At 37.6% G+C, this 25,900-nt stretch overlaps 1 protein-coding gene across 26 annotated transcripts in view; it reads left to right on the top strand.

The window, feature by feature from the left end:
- The window catches only part of LOC147369038 (uncharacterized), a 1,156,454-nt gene that overhangs the window by 588,485 nt on the left and 542,069 nt on the right, over positions 1–25,900 (top strand). For all 26 annotated transcript variants that reach the window (XR_015167144.1, XR_015167141.1, XR_015167138.1 and 23 more), the window contains one exon: positions 21,768–21,856. Coding sequence is in view for 6 of the 26 variants with exons in the window: in XM_086410771.1 (XP_086266897.1) it covers positions 21,768–21,856 (89 nt within the window). In the remaining 20 variants the exon portion in view is untranslated. The remainder of the gene's footprint in view (positions 1–21,767; positions 21,857–25,900) is intronic.

Genomic DNA, 25,900 nt, shown 5'->3' with positions numbered 1-25,900 from the left:
AGTATAATAATGTTGATTGAACATTTATATTATTGATAATTTTCTGTGCTGCAGTAAGAGCAAAGTCATACTAAGGTATCTAATTTGGAGACGGGGAACTTGAGTGAAGACTTAGGTGACTTGGTTTATGCAATTACTTGCAACAGCTTGACCCAGGTGGTGGGTATCCAAGCGAACCCAGGCGGTAGTGTTCTGAGGGAATCTTAATGGATGGTGTGTGTTGCTTCTGTCCTGTCAATTTCCCATTGGTTTTGGAGGAAATTCTGACTTAGGAAAAACTATTGCTTAGTTTTTGAGGAACAACTGTTCCCACTCCCAGCAACTCTCACTTTGCTTGTGAGGGTATAAATGACTATGTGTGGTATGAAAGGAAGTAGGAGCTCTGGCTCTGGTCTCACCCCTTCTCCTCTCTATTGATGTGAACTTGAACAAATAAAATAATCCATCTGGTTTACAAGTTTCTTACCTACCAAGAGGGGGTAAAGGGGCTAACATTGATATGAGTGATGTTAACAAAATCAAAGCAGCTACCAACTGAAGACAAAGATAATGAGAGATGTAATGATCATATAGACAGTGTGGGCTAAGGAAATTGGGGAAGTTTATGATGGAGAAAAGAATATGAAAGCAAACAGGGTAGATGCCTCCAAATATTTGAAAGTAGAAGAGGGATTAAAAGTTCCTCATTTTTAAGAGGGAAAAGTGTACACGATGGGCCAACAATGCACTAGACTAGATTTCAACTCAGTAAAATAACTGTCCAAATGATTAAGGCTGTTCAGATAGAAGAATGAATGCTTGAAAAGCAAACTTTTCTAATCCTTGATGTGGTAGGAACCAGAAAGGATGAATTCCTACAGTGCGTAGAACATTTTACTAGATCAGAGATCTTCAGTTGGGGGTAATTTTGTCCCACGGGACATTTGGCGATGCTTAGGAACATTTTTAGATGTCACAACTTTGAAGTTGGCGATGTTGCTTCTCTGACATTTGTGAGTGGAATCCCTGGATACTGCTGCCAAACATACAAAACAGCCTCCACAACAAAGAATTCAAAGAATTACCCCAGCCCCAAAGATACATACTGTTAAGAAATTCTCAATGAAGTGAACTCTAAAGTCATTTCCAAATATTAGACTCAATGACTGCATATTTTTTAGAGGATTTTAAAGGTGAACATTTTAATATCATAATTTACACATAAACAACTTTTAAAGAAGCTACACAAGCTTAGATTTTTAACCTATCCTCTGCCCCCTGATGTTAGTTCCATCCACATCCAAATTTGTTTAAAATGACTCTTGGTAACCCTTGAATATTGTTTGTGCCTGTTATGCCCATGATTTTTGATTTGCTTGTGACTTCTTAAGTCTTTGTTTAGACTTTTTTTTTAATGTTTATTTACTGGTTTTATAAACTCTGCCTCCTCCCTTCAAGTGTCTCTACATTTACCATACATGTTTCCTCCCGAAGCACTTCCCATCATGGTCATTCTTTAATCTTCATTACATTGTGGAGATGGTACCAGGCTAGGAATGAGGACACCTTATTCTGTGGCTAACTAGTATGAATGGTCTGCTGCTGGGCAAGTTACACAACCTTCATGCCCTTCTATGAAATAACAACATAAGTCATTCACATCTCAAAGTCCTTCCAATGCTGACATTTTACAGGGAGCAGGAAGAAAAACATTTATTGGACATTTACAACATTCAAAGCACTTCATTTGTTTAATCTTTTAATCCTCATAACAAACCTGTGAGATTGGTATTATTGCACCCACTTTTAATTAATGAGGAAGCATGCTCAAAGGGATTATGTGAGTTGCCCTATAGCACAGAGTTAAATAATGTTGAGCTTTGATCTAAAGAAAGAGTTCAAGCATTTTCTCTTCCAGGAAATCTTCCTTGATCCCCTGATCTGTCCCAAATTCCCATTCTTATACTGTTTCTGCATTTATCACATTAAACTGAAATTAACTGTATACAGTCTGATAATTCTCAGAATACCAGTTCCAAAGGGGAAGCGACCACCCCTTACTCTTCTTTTTATCTCAGCACCAGTAGTGACCACACAAATGATTATTATTATTTTTTTTTTTAGCTGAACTAAACCCATTATATACTTCTCCAAGGTAACATTGGCTGAGACAAACATGTCAATTCAATAAGCTGTAATGTTCATATCAGTATATTTTCAACATTTCCTGCTCTCCAACTGATACTTGTCCCTTGAAAAATATGTTTTTATTTGATTATCTTTTTTCTCTCCTAAATCAGCTTTTTCTCCATGCACTATTTGAATTCTCTTCTTCCTTTGCAATGTTACTGTCGGATAACTTCCTTCATGTAGTTCTGTTTGTACCCTTTCAATAGTCAAGCAACACCTGGGATGGGAAGGAAACTTGGCTTAGAGAAGCCCCTGCCCTGCAAGGTCTGTGAGTATCTTTGTAGCTGCATCTATTGTTACCTTTCCTTCCTAGCTTACTCATTATGCTTAAAAATCTTTTTGAAAAGGAGTAAAATATGATGTATGAATACTCAATTTAAGCCAGGGCTGGGTGGGTCCACTGGTTAATTGTAGGTTAAATCTTCAGCCCCCTTTCCGTGTCTTTCTTTTCCATTTAAAGGCAGAAATTTAACATAAAGAGAAACTGATGTTGACCCCCAAGAAGGTGACCTAGCTTTTGCTGATACACACAAGCTGAAAGATCACATTGCTGTTTTTCTGAGTTTCAAACAATAAAAACACTGTTCTAGGGATTACATTTTTAGATGGTATTTTAAGTAGCAGTAACTGAACAAAAAATCAAACTGATAGGCTTTTAAAATGGAAAATAAAATAAAACCCAGGGTATCTATAATCAGTCATTGTAAGGATCTTAAATTCCAAGACTGCTGCATGCTAAGAAGTGTCTTTTTCAACCCTTGTAGGTGGTTACAATGAAGCTCATTAATTTTATAAACCAGTGCTCCATCTCTGACCAGAAACAAAATGACTTCCTAGGACTCTTCCCTTTTACCAAGCTGAATTTTAATATATAAGAACAAGGGATGTTTGCTTGTAATAAAACACAAAATTTTGGGGGACATATATATACCCCCAGAGATAGAAAACCATCACAGATAATCTGGAAAACGGATGACCTCAGGAAAATGGAGATTTTGACTCCACTTCCTGAGTCTACTTAATTTAGAGACAACTTGAGTGATAACTGACTAAAATAAAAGTGGCCTTGTAAGCTGTTGGGTTTGCCGATACTGATGGCTTTCAAAAGGGGCTGGTGCACTGGGACGACCTAGAGGGATGGTATGGGGAGGGAGGAGGCAGGAGGGTTCAGGATGGGGAACACATGTATACCTGTGGCGGATTCATTTCGATATTTGGCAAAACCCATACAATATTGTGAAGTTTAAAAATAAAATTTAAAAAAAATAAAAAATAAATAAAAAACAAAACAACAACAACAACAAAAAACCAAGAGAGTTTCATAGTACAGGAGGCTGTTATAATATAAACAGGGATAAATCTGTTGATCTCAGTTAAAGCCAAGCCAGACCTGGACAAGTATACAATTACTTTTACTTACTGTTATAATTTCCTCTGGGGTACACTGTCTCTGCCTGAGTAACCATAATAGGGCCCCAGCTCTCTGACATTACAGGCAACAACATGGCCACTGAGTGTGAGTGAAAATATTCAAGCTGATCACTGCAAATACTAAGAAACACTAGCTGTTCACAAAAATGTTGACTCCCCTTAAGTTATAATTGTTTTTGGCTCATCTTGATATTTTGAAATATACTTAAAATAATATTCCACTTCCCTCAAATATGTTTTTATCATTCTTTTCATCCAAAACATGGGTCCTTTTTGAGAAAACAACTTTTATTGTCAAATTGCTAATTCCCATTTATGATCTATAGTATGAAGAATTCTACACAATCACAGAAAGTACTTTCTTCAAGGAAACAGTGACCCAAACACAGCAAATACTTTTTATGATTAGTTCATTCGTTCTTTCAGCAAAACCTTTGACTGGTGTCTGTATGACTCAGGATCTTTTTAATTAGTAGGTTGGTTGGTTAAATTGTTTATAAAAGCCAGGAGTTCAATCCTGCTTTTATGGTGAACAATGTGATTTGTTTCAATTAAAAAACAAATATGATGAGTGACAAATTTATAAAAATTAGTTGATATTATAGGATATAGATATACTTTAGCCCTCATTTAGCCTTAGTGTAAAATGGGTCAAAAATGAAAAGCAGAGTGGTAAGGTGTATGGACAAAACCACTCGTTTGACTGCTCTTGCAGACATGTCATTGTAGGCCTCCTCCAATGATAACATCCAGGCAGCACCACCTCTCACCACCGCCCTGAGACACGCCAGGAAATGCAAGGACACATAGCTGGATCATTCGTACCTGTGAATCTTTGACTTTGTTTTCCCTGGAGGATGCCTGTGCTGGTGCTCTATTTTTACTACATTATTGTTTTGAAATTTTCAGCAGCATGATCACAGGCCATATGTGAAGTACAAACAGAATTTATTACTCAGTTTGTCAGTCTCTATATTTAAAGGGTTTATAGCATGTCAGAATTTCTGGAAACAGCCTCTTGTATAATTAGTTGCCTCATTCTTCAGAGCTAATGGGATGAGTTGGAAGCCAGAGTGAGATTATTTATGAAAAATATTTCCTCCCCAGTACTCTGTCAGAATCTGTCCCTCTCAGCAGTGTAATTGTCAGGGTAATTTTTGTCAGGTCTTTCATAAAAAAGGAAAAATATTAAGGGCAATATGGAGGAAACAACCAGATCCTAATTGGCTTAAGGTACATGGATACATTCCTCTCATTTTTATTACTGGGGAGAAGATAGGAACCAAGTGAGGATGAGAAGAAAAATAAAAATTTTCATCTAATTTCTTTTAAAATTGTGCAATAAATTGATGTCACTAATACAATAATTGGGAATTTTACATAATTGAACTGAATGATGACTTCACTAATCCCATTCTGTAAGACAGAATTCTATTTTGGATGAACATTCTTGATTGCTTTCTTCCAGGTAAGACCCATCCATCTCATTCCCAGAGGCCATTGTTTATAATAAAATTGAAACAATTTTATGAAGCTGATTACACTTAAACTCACCCTCTTTCTTGGGTCTCTTTTATGATTTCCCTTTGATAGAAGATATAGTCAGAGCTTCAAAGAGTAGCCTAGGGAAGAAAGAAAATTATCTAGGAAAATGTGTGGTATAAACTAGGGAAGTCATCAGACCTCAGTCAATTAAGTTTGAAACACAAAATTAAGAGTCAAAATTGCTTCCTCCTGTGGTTGGTCCTAAACTAAACATACATCTCTCCCTAAGAATGTTAAATTACTTGAAAATACTATTGAAAAGGTTGTGATATAAGTTAAAGGTTTTACTGCCACAAGTTGAGCATGTGTCCTGCTCTGTGCAGGGGTGCATATTACCTGTTACCTTCCTCAACCCCCACCAGTCCAAGTGTCAGCTATTTGTGATTTCTTATGAACCTCCTTTGTCTTTCCTCTTGTGAGGGAAAACTCCACTTTTCTTCTCAATGAGCTTCTGGTTTCCTCAAAGCATCCATCCCATCAGGTTGCACCTTGGCTCTGCGTACATGCCTGTTAAATCACTTCAGTTGTGTCCGACTCTTTGTGACTCCATGGACTGTAGCCCACCATGCTCCTCTGTCCATGGGATTCTCCAGGCAAGAATACTTGAGTGAGTAGCCATTGCCTTCTCCAGGGAATCTTCCTGACCCAGGGACCGAACCTGTGTCTCTTACGTCTCCTGAATTGGCAGGGGGTTCTTTACCTGGGAAGCACCACCTTGGCTTTGGGAGTGAGTCTTCAACTATTCCATTGTGCCTTTTTGCCTTGAAATCACCGCCTGTGTCATGGACCATGGTTAGGTGGAGATCCTGAGAATGCTGCTGCTTTCTGCTCAAAGGAGGATACAGCAAAGGGCTCGGGGCTCCTGCCACCAGAACTGGGCTTTGCTTCTGAGCTCTGGCTCTATGCATGATAAGAATGTACTGGTACCTCACCTAACAACCCCACCAATGATACCTTGTTATAGATGATGCACTTTTTCTGCTGCAGATGATGTAAAATTGGTAGAATTGGTCTCTTGGAGTCTTGGAGCCTCTTTGCATATGGGAGTGTGTGGCTGTGTGTGTACCTGCCTGGAGGTGTGTATATGTAAGTGTATGTGTGTATGTGTGTGCGTCCGTGAACATGAGAGGGAATCAGTCTTCTGCTAATCACCTATCATTTTATGTGTTGTCCCTTTCAGGGTTATAACAATTCTATTTCTCTTTTCTTGATATTTATAAATGATGTCTTCAGGGGATCCAAAGATGATCACTAGCTGACTGACTTCTTTGTAGAACAGGTTGAGTCCATACATGGAGCTCTTCTGATTCATAGGCCTTGTGAACTGTAGCCGCCAAACTAAATCACAAGCATCTTGTATTGTCTCTAGACTATTAAAAGTGTGGTCTGTGGACAGACTCTAGACTGTGAATTGAGATTACAGTTTCATGGTAAGATGGGGATCCTAGACCATGTAAATAAGCACACTGCTTCTTTCATTGGGAAGATTTTTCTACTGGGAAGAAAAATGTCAATTGAACTGAACAAAATGCTTAGAGATACAGTTGACTTACATTCTCTCACAAGCTCCTTGTAATATCAGGGACTGGTAACAAAGAATTTCAGGGCCAGCCCTTTGTGTAGCTCTCTGCTAAGAGAACATTCTTATAGCTTGAAAATCATTTATCTCATAAGGGAAGCCAGACCAGTGTTGAGTTTTTACCTTCCCTCCTTAGTTATTAATAAATCCTTTCATCCACACCACAGACCTTCTCAGCTTTCCAGGTACCTAAGAATATCAGCCAAATCATAGGCTCTTAATCTTTGGAGGTCCTCAAACATTTCTCATTATTTCTCCCTGAAGCAAGACCTCTTCTGAATTGGCAGCTTAACATTTAATGTCTTTAAAACCATTAAATCCTATGAAAGAGTCAAAGGACAGAATAAAAAGATTTTATATATAGAGGAACAATTGGTTATATTAATAAATTTATGTGTTCCCTTTTCTCTTTCCTGTTCCCAAAATATTGTCAAGAAATTACTAAATTACAAGTATTGTAAAACCCACTTAAAATTTCTCATCTCAGCTTGAGTTTATAAATTACTGAAACATATGACATTTATTATTTTTGTATGCATTGCATTATTTTATCATGATTAAGAAAAAACACCTGAGTTACGATGGACTCAAGGTAAATCTAACACCCAGCATGATTAAAAGAGAACAGGGTTTGTGGGCTATGACTATATTAAATGTAAAGCAGAATGTGCATGCATATTTTACAGCTCCTTGTCTTCAATATCTTGCCATCTTGAATTTTGTAACAAGATAACTCTATGGCTAAAATTTTTATATGAACAGGCAGACATTCAGTCACATAAAATTCATTATTCTGAGCTAAATAAATAAAAATGCAAAGAGAATGATCCTCCAGTTTATTTCTCTGTAAAGTATGAAAGCCTGGTAGTGTATTAAGTATAAAATCCCATTACTATGGTGGTTATTAGATTTATCATTTTTAAATGAATCCATTCTTTTGTACTCCTGAAGTCAGATCAGTGACTCTGGATTTTTGATTTGCATCACTCTTTGGAAGAGATGGAAAGGGATTCATCATCAGCTCATCTTTTACTGTTCAGTCTTTGTCTATGCATTACACGAGCTACTGAAGAGCAGGGTAAGAATAGGATCCTTGAGACTAATTTGAGTTGCTAGCAGGAGTCAGTTTGTATAACCTTCAAACGATCTAATTTTTGAACTGGAAGCACCATGTCAAGTCTCTCTGACTTCAGGTGAATGGAAATGACCTACTTTCCCTCACACTGACCTAGCACAGTGTGTTCAATGCAGGTAATATTGATGGCTGTGGCTGAAAGAAAGGCCACAGGGTTTCATAGCTAGCTTTAATGAAAAACTTTCTTGTCCCCTACCCTCATCCTTTTGTATAAGAGTACAAAATACAATAATTTACTTTATCAAAGTACCTTCATTGCCAGAAATTTCTCATCTTTTAGGTATAGCTTATATGTCATTTTTCTTCCCAAATATTTCTTCCCTGACTAATCTATGTAAAATTGCCCACCTGCTTATTTCTTATACCTCAACTACTATTTCCTTCAGGGGAGTTATTCAAATGTTTACTTTTGTTTATTTATTTATTTATTGTGTGTCTCTTTTTGAATAATAAGAACTCCATGAGGGCAGTGGCAGTGAGCATGCCTTTTTTTTTTTTTTTCCCAAACTTTAGTCTCAGGGCTTAACAGTGTCTGGTAGGTGAACTGCTCTAATACATTTGAAAACTTGATGAATATCTTCTATATGTGTGAGGTTGTCCCTTTGATTACTTGATAATGTGAGAAATAGTGTCAGAATATTTAAAGAGATGGCTGAAGGGGAATGGCAAATGCATTTGAAAATCCTGTGTTCCTCTTGTCACGTGTTAGAATAGCAGCAGCTGCGTAACTTCTTTCTTTCCTCTAAGTAATATCGAACTGGAGGTTTAGCTGGAGATGTGTCTCTGAATCTTTAAATTAATAGATATACATTTTTGGCATTTGTTCATTTGTCACTTCCTAAAGAGCAGCAGATCACCGAGAAGCTAAAAATTTATGTTCACTCTACCTCCAATATATGTAAATAAGATAATTCTAAGGCAATGTCTGTTTTCAAAAATATGTTGTTTCTTTCTTTCAGCATACATAATTTAAAAAGGTGACTTTGTTCAAAGGTATGAAATAGTTCATATAGTAAGTTTTTTACTTGAGTTCAGTGGAACTTTTTTATGGACTCTGTGGAAGAGGGAGAAGGAGAGGGTGGGGAGATTTGGGAGAATGGCATTGAAACATGTATAATATCATGTATGAAACGAGTCGCCAGTCCAGATTCGATGCACGATACTGGATGCTTGGGGCTGGTGCACTGGGACAACCCACAGGGAGGGTATGGGGAGGGAGGAGGGAGGAGGGTTCAGGATGGGGAGCACGGGTATACCTGTGGTGGATTCATTTTGATGTTTGGCAAAACTAATACAATATTGTAAAGTTTAAAAATAAAATAAAATTTAAAAACAAAGTAAAATTAGGTGTTTATTCAACTTCACCTTCAGGAGTACACGCTGCAATCTTCCTTAAAGTTCATGCAAGAAAGACCAATACAGTTAAGACCTCAAATGGAGAAAGCATAATTTTGTCAATTAGATGGCAAAAATAAAATAGTAAACATTTTTTAAAGTCAGTCTAGTTTCTTAAGGAATTTTATCAAGAGCCAGTGAACATTTTGGGGAAAGAGCGCAGCCATAGGTCATCGGTTGTTTCAAAATACTATTGGGAAACCTCAACAATAAGCTATCCCAGAACTAGCTTGTGATTTGTTTTAGGCTTGATTCACCTTCTGATGCTATTTAGGAAAAAAAAAAAAAAAAAAAGTCGTGAGAGATGCTATTAAAGGTGAGAATAGTAGAGATCAAGACGAAATTCAGATTGGATCAAAGTGTCCTTGAGGGCTGATGCTAAGCTGGGCCTTTGTGGTAATGGCATTTCAAATTGCCTCTATTGCTTTAAAGCATGGCTCAGGTGGTAAACAGTTTGCAATGCCGAAGACCCAAATTGGAACCCTGGGTCAGGAAGGTCCCCTGCAGAAGGAAATGGCAACCCACTTCAGAGTTCTTGTCTGGAAAATCCAACTGATGGAAGAGCCTGGTAAGCTACAGTCCCTGGGGTCAAAAGAGTTGGACGCAACTGAGTAACACTATTGTTTCCAAAGTTACATAGACCAATTGGTGAAACGATTATAACATTTTCCTAATTGATTGATACATTTGGCACCATTCCAGCCAGGCTTTTTCATAGAACTTGGCAAGCTGATTCTAAAATTTATATGAAAATACCAAGGAACTATAATAAGTAAAATAATCTTGATAAAGAAGAATGAAGTTTGAGGACTCACACTGATTCATCATAAAACTTTGCCATCAAGAGGGTATGGTACTGACAAAAGAGAGGACACATAAATTAATAGAAGAGAATAGAGAGCTCAGGAATAGATCTACACCTGTGGTGGATTCATTTTGATATTTGGCAAAACTAATACAATTTGTAAAGTTTAAAAATAAAATAAAATTAAAAAAAAAGAAATTTAAAAATAGACTAGGAGAATATCTCTGTGAATTTCAAAAAATTTACAACTTCTCATCAAAATACACAATTGAGAAAATGATTTGGCTTTTGAACTGTGGTGTTGGAGAAGACTCTTGAGAGTCCCTTGGACTGCAAGGAGATCCAACCAGTCCATTCTGAAGATCAGCCCTGGGATTTCTTTGGAAGGAATGATGCTAAAGCTGAAACTCCAGTACTTTGGCCACCTCATGCGAAGAGTTGACTCATTGGAAAAGACTCTGATGCTGGGAGGGATTGGGGGCAAGAGGAGAAGGGGATGACAGAGGATGAGACGGCTGGATGGCATCACTGACTCGATGGACGTGAGTCTGAGTGAACTCCGGGAGTTGGTAATGGACAGGGAGGCCTGGCGTGCTGAGATTCATGGGGTCGCAAAGAGTCGGACACGACTGAGTGACTGATCTGATCTGATCTGACAGGCTAAAAGAAAATATTAATAAAGCAATGCTGAAAATGATTAGTGTTCAGATATACTAAAAATACCTACAGTTGAATAATAAAAGGGTAAACAACCCAATTAAAAATGAGCAGATAAGTTGAATTTCACTAGCGGTATGTGCAAATGATCAATAAGCATGTAAAAACATTTATCTTCATTAATCTTAATTTTCAAGGACATGCAAATTAAATCCATGATGAGACACTGCTGCATACTCATCAAATAGCTAAAGTTAAAAAGACTGACCACAATAAATAGTGGAGAGGATGCGAAGAAAGTGGATCCCTTTGTTGTTGGTGAGAGTGAAAAATATTACAAACAGCTTTGCAAAATGATCTGCGTTATCTTATAAAAGATATAAGATAGCATTTCAAATGACCTCTGAATATATATCTACCTTATCACCTAACAATTCTAAAGTATTTTTCTAAGAGAGATGAAAGCATATATTTACAAAACAAATTCAACAAGGACATTCATAGAAGTTTTATTCATCGCAATCAAAATCTGTAAACAGCTCAGGAGTTCATCAATGGCTGATATATTCATTGAATGGAACGTGGCTCAGTAGGAAAGAAGAGTGAATTAATACAGGGAAAAATATGACTGAAACTCAAAAACATTATGCTGAGAGAAAGTCATACATAACAAATGGCATGCTGTATGTTTCCACCTATATGAAATTCTACTATCAGCCAAACTAACCTTGGTGAGAAAAGAAATGTGATTGCCTCTGGTTGGTGGTGCAGGGAGTGAGGCCGCGCTTTACTTGGAAGGACCACGATGGAAGTTTCGCTGATGATGAATACTGGAGTGAGTTGAGTTACTTAGGCATCAGTTCAGTTCAGTCGCTCAGTCGTGTCCAACTCTTTGCGACCCCATGGACTGCAGCATGCCAGGCGTCCCTGTCCATCACCAGCTCCCAAAGTTTACTCAAACTCATGCCCATTGAGTTGGTGATGCCATCCAACCATCTCATCCTCTGTCGTCCCCTTCTCTTCCCGCCTTCAATCTTTCCCAGCATCAGGGTCTTTTCAAATGAGTTAGCTCTTCTCATCAGGTGGCCAAAGTATTGGAGTTTCAGTTTCAGCATCATTCCTTCCAATGAATATTCAGGACTCAGTTCCTTTAGGATGGACTGGTTGGATCTCCTTGCAGCCCAAGGGACTCTCAGGCATCTTCTCCAACACCACAGTTTCAACACCACAGTTTAAAAGCACCAATTCTTTGGTGCTCAGCTTTCTTTATAGTCCAACTCTCACATCCATACATGACTACTGGAAAAACCATAGCCTTGACTAGACAGACCTTTGTTGGTATATTTATTTGTAAACACTTACTCAATATTTTCTTTATAATGTATATGCAATGATATGTAAAAATATTACCTAAACAAAAACAAAATGTACATAAGAATTTAATTTTCTGTGAAATAATTTCTTAAAAAAATTTTTATTTTAGTATAGTTTATCTACATTGTCATGTTAGTTTCAGATGTACAGCAAAGAAAATCAGTTATATATAGACATATCTCAACTCTTTTTTTTAAAGATTCTTTTCCCATATAGCCTATTGCAGAGTATTGAGTAGAGTTCTCTGTGCTATACAGTAAGTGTTTATTAGTTATTTATTTTATACATAGTGGTGTGTATATGTCAATCCCAATTTCCCAATTTATTCCTCCTCCCCCCTTATCCCCTGGTAACTAAAGTTTGTTTTCTACATCTGTGACTCTAATTATGTTTTGTAAATAAGTTCATTTGTACCTTTTTTTTTTTTTTTTTGGAATCCACATATAATTTATATCATATAACATTTGTCTTTTTGTGTCTGACATACTTCACTCAGAATGACAATCTCTAGGTCCATCCATGTGTCTTCAAATGACCTTATATACATGTGTATTCCATTGTGTGTATATACATATATGTGTATTCCATGTGTGTGTATATATAGATATACACAAACACCACATCTTTTCTTCTTTATCCATTCCTCTATTACAATAGCCATGTCCTGGCTATTGTAAATAGTGTTGTGATGAACATTGGAGTGCTTGTTTCTTTTCGAATTCTGTTTTTCTCTGTGTATATGCCCAGGAGTGGGATTGCTGTGTCATATGGTAGTTCTGTTTTTAGTTTTATAAGGAATCTCTATACTCTTTTCCATAGTGGCTGTAACAAGTTACATTTCCACAACAGTGTAGAGGAGTCCTATTTGTCTACACCCTATTCAGCATTATTGTTTGTATATTTTTGGGTGATGGTCATTTTGACCACTGTGAGGTGATACCTCATTGTAGTTTTGATTGCATTTCTCTGATAATTAGTGATAGTGATCTCTTTGGCCATTTGTCTCTCTTTGGAGAAATGTCTACTTAGATCTTCTGCTTAGTTTTTGATTTTTTTTTAAATTGAGCTCCATGAGCTGTTTGTATATTTTGGAGATTAATCCCTTGTCAATTGCTTCATTTGCAAGTATTTTCTGTAACTCTTAGGGTTGTCTATAAAGTAATATTTCTTAATCTGGGCCCAATGGGAGCCTTAGATGAGCTCTAGTATATCTCTAAGCACTTTGAAATAATATGGACATGGTTGGAGGGCAGGGGGGAAGGAGAAGGGGGGATGTATGGACAGAGTAACATGGAAACATACATTGCCGTATGTAAAATAGATAGCCAATGGGAATTTGCAAATGATTCATGGAACTCAAACCTGGGCTCTGTAACAACCTAGAGAGGTGGGATGGAGAGGGAAGTGGGAGGGAGGTTGGAGAGGGAAGTGGGAGGGAGTTTCAAGAGGGAGAGAACATATGTATACCTGTGGCTGATTCGTGCTAATGTTTGGCAGAAACCAACACAATACTGTAATGCAATTATCCTTCAATTAAAGAATAAATATTAAAAATATGTGAACTTTGGAAGCAAGATTCAGTTTGTCCTGTTTTAATGGGAAGTTCCACCATTTGTGACCTCCTCCACAAATTTAAAGGAACAACTATAGAATTCTCTTTCAGATTAATGAAATGTCCCTCAAATTTATTTTGAGGATAAAGTAGTATTAAATATTAAATGGGGATTTATTCAGAAATTTTTTAGTATCATACTTAAGATTTTTAAAAAATTTTTATTGTGATGGTTTATTCATCATTTAACCAGTTCTGACAGATTTCCCAATTTAAATTCTCAAGGTGGTGCTACTGAATACATATTCTCTTATTTTTAGGTCTATTCTGCAAGCCAAAGAAATTAAATAACATTATATATATTTATAGGTAATGCTCAAAGACTCAAAATTGGGCTGCTCAAGGTCAGTTTCAAAACAAAAATTAGTTGCCCAGGCTGATGTTATTACTTATTGGAATGTTTTATTAGACTATATTGCCCACCCATTGTCATTTGTAATTAATCAACTTTATTTTTGAGTTGTGATTCTTAATGATAACTAGTAAGTTTCTCTTTTCATGGAAAATCAAGCATGCATATGTATTTTATGCATTTTGCATTTGGAAAGAGTCATTAAGACAGCAGTTAATATTAAGTAATGATTCCAAAAATAGTTTGTACTGCTAAACCTTGTTTAAAATGATGATGTTTTATAATTAAGAAAGTATATTAGATTTGTGAGAATTCTTTGCTAACATTCCTGCCAGTTGGTGTCTAAATGTCAGTGGCCTTTTGAGATCCATTGATGTACTAATATAACAAAATTCAAAAATATATAGACATGTTATTTCAGTTTTAAATGTAGGTGCCAAATGTATGACCTCACATTGGCCAAAAAGAAAAAAAAATATCACTTGAACATTTAGAATAGGCCTAATAACTAAGCAGATCATAAACATTCTCTCTATATTTTATAAAATACATACTATTTATGTATCAAAGGTAGCGAAATTGATCTGCTCAGAGAATGTGCAAAAAAGATCCCTGCCCATTATTTGCAATGGTTACTGGTATGAAATATTTCATTCCAGTAAATTGTGTTTAATAATAGCATTTAACTGAATCTCTTGCCTACACATCTGATTAGTGTCCAAATACTGTATTGCTTCTGATAAAGGATGAATTTAGGTAGATTCCATATTCCATTTCACATTATATTAATACCATGACCATCAATTTCAGAGAGTGCCTTATTTAATCTTAATAGTAATATGATTTTAAAGGTCAGCTTGAGCTATGCCCGTAAAATTGTTATAGAACAAGAAATGTTATAGGACAAAAAAATGGTTTGACTAAGTTAGATTTTCATTTACTTTTTAAAAGTAAAACTTTTAATTATGTAAAACTACATCACTCTGTTCTTTTGTTTTGTGCCTAGCTGAATTACTTGCTCTTGAAACCCCAGCTGACTTTAACAACTAGTCTATAGAAAAGTTGTAAAATGAATGGCATAGGATTGATTCATTAGTAGTGAAATATTAAGCATAATACCTTCACAAAATGGTACAGATACTGGAGTAAAAATCCTCAGGAAATAAATCTAATATGGTCACTGACTTCCCAATGGTGGTGGATTCCCTTATTCTGTGTCCTTCCAACCTCTTTTACAAAATTTTGATGGTTTCATGAAAAAAAAATTATATCTTGACTGTCATAATTAAGGTTACAGATTTCCATATCTTGACTGTCATAATTAAGGTTATAGCTTTCCTTCATAATTTTCTATGTGAAGTCAGCTAATCTGCATCTTTCTGACTTGAAATCTTTTTCCCAGTATTTAAATTCTTCCATGATATTTGCCATAGTTCTAGTGCCTGGAAACATGTTAAAAATAGTCTGCATAGTAGAAAAGGTAACTCCATTAGTTTATGAAGATAATATGTGTAAAGTTTAGATTCAGGCAAAGAAAACTGGTTCACAATACTGCTTCTAACAGTAACAGTGGTTTCAATCCATAAAAGTTCAAGCAAGAATCTCTTGAACTAGGATCTCTGAAGCAAGCTGTTAACACCACTTACCATGAGAAAGACTATATTGCTTTTTTTTTTCTTTCTTTTAAAATATATATTAAGATATCATGACAACTTGAACTGGTAATACAAACTTCTTAAAAATAATTAGTTTTTAGAAAAAGGCGGTTTATTTCTAGCTCAGTTGTTTGTTATATATTTTTAGTAGGGTCACATTAGCACATTGTAAAACTACTCTAGGCGGAAAGGAGACAGCTGGAATTCTTAAAGACTTTTTGGCATTTTTTAATGTTTCTTTTTGTTGAGATTAATAGGTAGTTAGGAGTCTATACAAAGCAATTTCAATAGGATCACTGGTATGCATACATTTCAGCAGCCAAGATATGGGAAAAGTGAACATTTCCACATAGCATTCTATTGCTATAATAAAACTTAGAACTCTGTAATCCAATTATCAGCCTAAAATTTTTCACTCCCATTGGCAAACTTGTTTCTCTATTTTCTTTTTTCATCTTGTAACTGGAGATATTTTAATGTAATTGGCCTTTATATCTGCTGTAGTTATAGTAATACTATGCCCAGATGCCATCTCGAAAAAGTGCCTAATCATGTCTGTCGCTCCATTCCCAAATATTTTCTTCCTTTTAAGTTAGGTGTGGAGTTGGGAGATATCTCAGATAATGTTTGTATTCAGTCTATTTGGGCACTTTGGATAACTTTGTTGGCAGGTGTTAATTTATCATGTTTTTTATTTTGGAAGAGCTAGAGATTAGCTCTGTAAAGTTGGACACTATGATGGGTTAGTTTTAATGTTAGAGCAGCTCGTGCTCTTGAACTACTATTGTCATTTTTCATGAAAAGAATGGTCTGTGATATCAATTAGAGGAAGGGAATCTAAACTCTGGAAAAGATGTTACTGTTTAGTTATATTTATTTATATCTTGTGTGTGTGTGTGTGTGTGTGCGCATATACATTCATAGTGGCATATGTGGCATAGGCAGCTTAGGCTGAAGTTGTTAGTTCATAGCAAGGTCAAGGTTGATTAAGATATTCAGTACTTAATTGTGTCCAGGCTGGAAGCACAAATTTTGGTCTTTGTTAATGTATTTGTTTTTCATTAATTCAAGCAATTGCTATTGAATACTTATCATGTATTATCCATTTGCTAGTTACTTGTAATCAAAGGATGAATACCTAATTTCTTCTTTAAGCTGCTTCCAATAGAGAAGGAAAGAGTCTGAACCTTTGCATCTTATGTGTTGCATTATGGGGATGCTTTCATACCAGCATGAACAAGACGCTTTTGGAATATAAGAAATATGTACTGAGCTAAAACTGGAGACTCACAGAGATCATGTTAAGCGTTGATTATAATTTATTTTAAGCCTGACAGTTACAACATATGTCAAAAGAACAACACATGTCACATTTAAGACCCTGAAGTAATAGAGAAGCCTGTAGAGTAGAATGGTAGAGAAATGAGTCAAAGATGGTACTTAAGAGAAGTTCCATGCAGGGCTGGATGACACAGGGCCTGATATCCTAAAGCTTAGGGCGGTCTCTGAAGGAGTTCCAGGATGTCTGGCTCTAGGTCAGTGATCACACCATCATGATTATCTTGGTCGTGAAGATCTTTTTTGTACAGTTCTTCTGTGTATTCTTGCCACCTCTTCTTAATATCTTCTGCTTCTGTTAGGTCCATATCATTTCTGTCCTTTATCGAGCCCATCTTTGCATGAAATGTTCCCTTGGTATCTCTAATTTTCTTGATGAGATCCCTAGTCTTTGCCATTCTGTTGTTTTCCTCTATTTCTTTGCATTGATCACTGAAGAAGATCGCTTTCTTATCTCTTCTTGCTATTCTTTGGAACTCTGCATTCAGATGCTTATATCTTTCCTTTTCTCCTTTGCTTTTCACTTCGCTTCTTTTCACAGCTATTTGTAAGGCCTCCCCAGAGCCATTTTGCTTTTTTTGCATTTCTTTTCCATGGGGATGGTCTTGATCCCTGTGTCCTGTACAATGTCACAAACCTCCGTCCATAGTTCATCAGGCACTCTATCTATCAGATCTAGTCCCTTAGATCTATTTCTCACTTCCACTGTATAATCATAAGGGATTTGATTTAGGTCATACCTGAATGGTCTAGTGGTTTTCCCTACTTTCTTCAATTTCAGTCTGAATTTGTCAATAAGGAGTTCATGGTCTGAGCCACAGTCAGTTCCTGGTCTTGTTTTTGCTGACTGTATAGAGCTTCTCCATCTTTGGCTGCAGAGAATATAATCAATCTGATTTTGGTGTTGACCATCTGGTGATGTCCATGTGTAGAGTCTTCTCTTGTGTTGTTGGAAGAGGGTATTTGCTATGACCAGTGCATTTTCTCGGCAAAACTCTATTAGTCTTTGCCCTGCTTCATTCTGTATTCCAAGGCCAAATTTGCCTGTTACTCCAGGTGTTTCTTGACTTCCTGCTTTTGCATTCCAGTCCCCTATAACGAAAAGGACATCTTTTTTGGGTGTTAGTTCTAAAAGATCTTGAAGGTCTTCATAGAACCATTCAACTTCAGCTTCTTCAGCATTACTGCTTAGGACATAGACTTGGATTACTGTGATATTGAATGGTTTGCCTTGGAAGCGAACAGAGATCATTCTGTTTTTGAGATTGCATCCAAGTACTGCATTTCAGACTCTTTTGTTGACCGTGATGGCTACTCCATTTCTTCTGAGGGATTCCTGCCCACAGTAGTCATCTGAGTTAAATTCACCCATTCCAGTCCATTTCAGTTCGCTGATTCCTAGAATGTCGACGTTCACTCTTGACATCTCTTGTTTGACCACTTCCAATTTGCCTTGATTCATGGACCTGATATTCCAGGTTCCTATGCAATATTGCTCTTTACAGCATCGGACCTTGCTTCTATCACCAGTCACATCCACAGCTGGGTATTGTTTTTGCTTTGGCTTGATCCCTTCATTCTTTCTGGAGTGATTTCTCCACTGATCTCCAGTAGCATATTGGGCACCTACTGACCTGAGGAGTTCCTCTTTCAGCATCCTATCATTTTGCCTTTTCATACTGTTCATGGGGTTCTCAAGGTAAGAATACTGAAGTGGTTTGCCATTCCCTTCTCCAGATAATCACAATGGTGTGATCATTGACCTAGAGCCAGACATCCTGGAATGTGAAGTCAAGTGGGTCTTAGAAAGCATCACAATGAACAAAGCTAGTGGAGGTGATGGAATTCCAGTTGAGCTATTCCAAATCCTGAAAGATGATCCTGTGAAAGTGCTGCACTCAATATGCCAGCAAATTTGGAAAACTCAGCAGTGGCCACAGGACTGGAAAAGGTCAGTTTTCATTCCAATCCCAAAGAAAGGCAATGCCAAAGAATGCTCAAACTACTGCACAATTGCACTCATCTCACATGCGAGTAAAGTAATGCTCAAAATTCTCCAAGCCAGGCTTCAGCAATACATGAACCGTGAACTCCCAGTTGTTCAAGCTGGTTTTAGGAAAGGCAGAGAAGCCAAAGACCAAATTGCCAGCATCCACTGGATCATGGAAAAAGGAAGAGAGTTCCAGAAAAACATCTATTTCTGCTTTATTGACTATGCCAAAGCCTTTGACTGTGTGGATCACAATAAACCGTGGAAAATTCTGAAAGAGATGGGAATACCAGACCACCAGAGCTGCCTCTTGGGAAATTTGCATGCAGGTCAGGAAGCAACAGTTAAACCTGGACGTGAAACAACAGACTGGTTCCAAATAGGAAAAGGAGTACGTCAAAGCTGTATATTGTCACCCTGATTATTTAACTTATATGCAGAGTACATCATGAGAAATGCTGGGCTGTAAGAAGCACAAGCTGGAATCAAGATTGCCAGGAGAAATATCAATAACCTCAGATATGCAGATGACACCACCCTTATGGCAGAAAGTGAAGAGGAACTCAAAAGCCTCTTGATGAAAGTGAAAGAGGAGATTGAAAAAGTTGGCTTAAAGCTCAACATTCAGAAAACGAAGATCATGGCATCTGGTCCCATCACTTCATGGGAAATAGATGGGGAAACAGTGGAAACAGTGTCAGACTTTATTTTTTGGGGCTCCAAAATCACTGCAGATGGTGACTGCAGCCATGAAATTAAAATACGCTTACTCCTTGGAAGAAAAGTTATGACCAAACTAGATAGCATATTGAAAAGCAGAGACATTACTTTGCCAACAAAGGTCCATCTATAGTCAAGGCTATGGTTTTTCCAGTGGTCATGTATGGATGTGAGAGTTGGACTGTGAAGAAAGCTGAGCACCGAAGAATTAATGCTTTTGAACTATGGTGTTGGAGAAGACTCTTGAGAGTCCCTTAGACTGCACAGAGATCCAACCAGTCCATTCTGAAGGAGATCAGCCCTGGGATTTGGAGGGAATGATGCTGAAGCTGAAGCTCCAGTACTTTGGCCACCTTATGCGAAGAGTTGACTCATTGGAAAAGACCCTGATGCTGGGAGGCATTGGGGGCAGGAGCAGAAGGGGACGACAAAGGATGAGATGGCTGGATGGCATCACTGACTCAATGGACATGAGTCTGAGTGACTTCCGGGTGTTGGTGATGGACAGGGAGGCCTGGTGTGCTGTGATTCATGGTGTTGCAAAGAGTCGGACACGACTGAGTGACTGAACTGAACTGAAGGAGTTAATGTAGCTGTGACTAGATTTGCCTTTTAGAATGACCCCACTAGCTGAAAGGTATAGAAGGGATTCAATACAGATAGAATTAGAGATTTGGAGGCCATTTTGAAAGTTGCTTTATAGCCTAAGGAAGGACTAAGTGAGCAGGGATAGTGATGGAGATGAGTTGCTTTAAGAAATAACTATTTGGTGGAATTGATGCTTTTGAACTGTGGTGTTGGAGAAGACTCTTGAGAGTCCCTTGAACAGCAAAGAGATCAAACCAATCCATCCTAAAGGAAATCAGTCCTGAATATTCATTGGAAGGTCTGATGCTGAAGCTGAAACTCCTATACTTTGGCCCTGAGGTGAAGAGCTGACTCGTTGGAAAAGACCCTGATGCTGGGAAAGATTGAAAGCAGGAGGAGAAGGGGATGACAGAGGATGAGATGGTTGGATGGCATCACTGATGCGATGGACATGAGTTTGAGCAAGCTCCAGGAGTTGGTGTTGGCCAGTGAAGCCTGGTGTGCTGCAGTCCATGGGGTCACAAAGAGTCAGACACAGCTGAGCAACTGAACTGAACTGAGAATTGATAGTAGTTGTTAACTAAATGAGGCCTCCAAGGTGGCGCTAGTGGTAAAGAACCTGCCTGCCAATGCAGGAGATGTAAGTGATGCAGGTTCGATTCCTGGGTTGGGAAGATTCCTTGGAGGAGGAAATGGCAACCCACTCCAGTATTCTTGCCTGGAGAATCTCATGGACAGGGGAGCCTGGCAGACTACAGTCCATGGGGTCGCAAAGAATCAGACATGAGCTGAAGCGACTTAGCATGCACACACATTAACTAACTGAATATGAAGGGTAAGCTACAGAGGGAAGCAAAGGGTGATGTTCAGATTTCTCTCCTAGATATACTACCAGTTACCGAGAAAGAATACAGGATACTTGCAATGGCGTTGGGAAGAGAGAGCTCTACTATGGTAGGGCATTTCAGGATTCTGCAAAAACAGATTAACCAAAGTTAGTCTCTTGAAAATGGAAGTCCAATTATTTGAAGAGATTCAACTAAGGGGATAATAAAAAATGCAAAACATTGTACAGATGTGCTGCTGCTGCTAAGTCGCTTCAGTCGTGTCTGACTCTGTGCAACCCCATAGACGGCAGCCCACCAGGTTCCCCCATCCCTGGGATTCTCCAGGCAAGAACACTGGAGTGGGTTGTCATTTCCTTCTCCAATGCATGAAAATGAAAAGTGAAAGTGTAGTCGCTCAGTCATGTCCAACTCTATCAACCCCATGGACTGCACTTACCAGGCTCCTCTGTCCATGGGATTTTCCAAGCAAAAGTACTGGAGTGGGGTGCCATTGCCTTCTCCGAGATGTGCTGCTAGCTCATGAATATACTCTCTTTCTTTCTACCCTTAAACACTTTCTCTGTCTTTATCACAGGACAGAAATACAGAAGGACACAGAAAGGACAGGATTGACAGGAGGACAGGACAGGACACAGCTGGACAATGGGCATCTGTCCAGCAAAGGTAAGATAGCAGTGGTTTCACTCTCCAGAGAGAAGACTTCTAATCTAGGTGTTGCTGAATATTTACTTATTGGCTTTGGCTGATTTGACATTTCTAGTTTCACTTTACATCAGTAATGACCTACTTGATCTCTGTGGATCCTTATAGCTCTTCTATTTTCTTTCTTTCTTTTTAAAATATTTATGTATATATTTATCCATTTGGCTATGCCAGGTGTTAGCTGCCACTTTCAGGATCTTTGATAATCCTCACGGTGTGTGTGGTCTTTTTAGTTGTGGGATGCAGGATCATTATTTGTGGCATGCACATTCTTAGTTACTGCTTGTGGGATCTAGTTCCCTGGCCAGGGATTGAATCTAGGCCTCCTCCATTGGGAACCCAGAGTCTTAGCCACTGGACCCCCAGGGAAGTCCTTCCATTTCCTTATTATGGGAGGAAAAGGTGGAATAAATGAAAAAGCCTAGTAGAACCTGGGGAAAGACAAAGAACTGCTGAGCTAGGGCTATGCTATATGCTTCCAGTAATTTAAAGCAGGAAAAAAAACACACCACCAACCACCACCACCATTTAATTATAAGTCTACCTAATACATGGGTTAAGGATAGAGAGAGAATTTGGGGACCTGAGGACAGAGTGATAGAGCTTGTAAAGAAAGTGAGCATGGTGGCAGGTAATAATTGTCAGTTTTATCATTTTGCCTGCATCAGAGATGGTAAGGTTCAGAGTCTTTGAATCATTAATTCCTTCAAGGTGACAGTGCCAACTTTGTAAATGTTATGGAAAATATCTACATCTCCTAGTTATTTCCCATGATCTAAAGTATAAATTTGCTGCAATTCAGATATTTCCGGATGACTCATATCAGCATACTTTGGTTTTAATGAGAATTTTTTTTTTTTGACTCCAAGTAGAGAAGTCAAAGTTACAATAGCTGAATAAGATAAAGGGAGCTTGTGTTGCTGAGTACACTGTGAGCAGTCAACACACTAGGCCAGAACTCTGTGTTTCTCTCACACTAAGAAACTGAAAGTGGGGTATAAATCAGCAGTCTTAATGTTTTGCTCCACTGTGCGTAGGTGGTTTCTCTAACTGCAGCCATTCCGTCTACAGTCCAGTTAACACAATCAGGGGAAACAAGACCACAGTGTACCCCTTTCTTTCATGGTGACCCCAGAAATTGCACTCACTGCTTCTGTGTTATTACCACTTCCAACCTGTTGGCCAAACCTTGGTCACATGGCAACCCTGGGCTCTAAAGAAATTGGACAAGGTCGTCTTTTTCTTTTTCACATTTCAAACATTTTAATCATCTTTTCAGCCTTTACTCTATACACTCACATGTTTCTATTCACTCACATGTCCTCTTCAGCCCTTCTGTTACTGAGTCCAGGTTCACTTTGCTTGCTGCACAATAGGTCAATGAATCTGAGAGATGAGGTGTTGAGGCAAAGAAAAGGATTCAGAAAGCAGCTGACCAAGAACATGGGAGGCTAGCACCTCAAAATAATCGTCTTCTCAGGGTCTGGATGCCAGGTTGTTTATAGATCAGAAATGGTGGGAGGTGAGGAAACCAAGTGAAAAAACCATTAGTCTTGCAAACATCTCCTAGAATGGCAAGCCTCAGGCAGGGGATGTGTTCATTTCTTCCTTCCTGCCATTTACAGGTGGACAAGGCTCTGAACAAAGGCACTTGACTTTAACAGTCAGGCAGAGGGGCAGGATTCTCTGAGGCAGGCCATTGTGTATGATTATAATAACAAAAGCAATGAAAAGCAAGTGAAAGAAACAGTTCCAACATGGAGTCAGAATTGCCTTCTTCTCTGCAACATTTCCTTTAGGGTAAATCAGGCCCATGTTTTAGATTCATGCCATGTTTTTGTAATTGCTTTTTATAACTTCTACTATTTACACAGTCAACATCTTTCTATGTCATTAACATTCTGTTACCACATTTAAAGGATTGCTAGTTGTCCACTGAACTGAAGTTCCATAGTTTGTATAAAAATCATTTTCCATGTTGAAGTTTTTTCCAATTTTTCAATATTATAAACAATATGCAATGATTGTTCCCATAGCTAAATCTTTGCCCCATATCCATGGTTATTTCTTTAGACCCAAGTTCTAGAATTTGAGTGTCTGGGTATAAAGGAGTATATACTCTTGAGGTTAAGACATGTTTTTTTATTGGAATTGTTGTTGTTTTTTTTTATTGGAATGGTCATATGTCTGCTAAAGTTTTGAGATGCTATTATTAAAGGAGAAAGAAGAGAATGATATTAATCTCTGCCATATGAGCCAGAGATACATGAATTAAAACACACACATACACCTACATGAATTAAAACACAGTCCTCCAAAATACTCAGACAGGGCTATGTATTTTTAAGTTGTATTGGATCCGCTTGGTATATATCTGGTCAGTTAAGCGCAAATCTTGGTAAAAGTACTTTTAAAATCATTTTCCAAGGTTTAGTTCAGTCACTCAGTCGTGTCCAACTCTTTGTGATCCCATGGACTGCAGCACACCAGGCTTCCCTGTTCATCACTAACTCCCAGAGCTTACTCAAATTCATGTCCATTGAGTCAGTGATGCCATCCAATCATCTCATCCTCTGTCGTCCCCTTCTCCACCCTCTTTCAATTTTTCCCAGCATCAGGCTCTTTGCCAATGAGTTGGTTCTTTGCATCAGGTGGCCAAAGTATTGGAGTTTCAGCATCAGTTCTTTCAACAAATATTTAGGACTGATCTCCTTTAGGATGGACTGGTTGGATCTCCTTGCAGTCCAAGGGACTCTCAAGAGTCTTCTCCAATACCACAGTTCAAAAGCATCCATTCTTTGGCGCTCAGCTTTCTTTATAGTCCAATTCCCACATCCATACCAAGGTTATCAGTTTGATAAGTATGATAAGTTTTATAAGGTTATCAGTTTGATAAGGATGATTTTTAAGTCAAAATAAAGATTAACTTTTAAAGAAAGCAACAAAGAGAATTTATTGATGGCAAACAGAAAAAAAAAACTATTATTACCAAGTTTTTTTTTTTTAATCAAAATATTTTTTAAAATTTTATAGTATCTTGCAGACCTTGGAGTTTATAGTCAGTTAATTCCTATGTTTGACTTCCAGACTTTATAAACTTTAAATTCTTTGCTTAAAGATTCAGCTTTGTAGTCTATTTACCATCACCTAGCTCTCTTTTCCACAACGAAATTTTGGTAAAATGCCAATTGCTTCTACATTAAGATGGTTGTTCAACTCTTAGGTAATATCCATGCTAACTTCATTAATTAAAATGCGTTTATATAATTTGTAGCACCTACAAATGTTAGTTTGTTTCTGCTTAATTTTCTTAATTAATGATGTGTATAAGAGACTAAAAAGTTGAGATGTAAATTAACATATATTTAACAGAGCAAGCTTATCTATTAAATGAGTAAGTTTCCTGATTCTTGTATTGTTGCTGTTCATTTTAATAGCAGTTCTATAAGTAGAAAGTGAAGATTAAAGTTTAAAAGGTCATATATTTGTCTACTGGTTCTGAAACAAGTTGACAGCATTAAATTTCCCATGCAAACAAATTGTTTTTCTTTAAGGGAGATTGCTCAGAGGGTGTGGCATGGATTATTTTTCTGTCTAACTTTTTCATTTGGATTTTGGCAAAGAAACTTCTGTGAGTTCAGCATTTGACATATCTCCTGCATTTTTATAGCCTCTGATCCAGCACTAGATGTAATAGTGTTAGAAGATATTTGTCTTGATTTCCAAAGGTACTGCCTGGATCTTGGTAAAATAACCTTAAATTGAAAAAAAGTTAACAAGTCATAGAAAGGACTATGAAATAGCTAGGAGATATATACAAAAAGATGCTTAGAAGGTTTTCCAAGCAGATTCTAGATATGGATTGAACTATTCCACTACAGTTGTGTTGATATTGGCTATTTGTCCCATTCCTTTCACGGGAATTCTTTATAATGTATTCATAGGTTCGGTTCTTTTATACTTGAGCTTGTACAAAGGTTTCCTTCTGGGAGATATATATATTTA

Source organism: Bos grunniens, chromosome 7, assembly GCF_055505025.1.
Source record: "Bos grunniens cultivar Pamir isolate PY7600 chromosome 7, Bosgru_T2T1.0, whole genome shotgun sequence".
NCBI classification, from domain to species: domain Eukaryota; kingdom Metazoa; phylum Chordata; class Mammalia; order Artiodactyla; family Bovidae; genus Bos; species Bos grunniens.
Note: the sequence above shows the minus strand (reverse complement) of the source record. Positions and strands in the feature narration are given on the sequence as shown.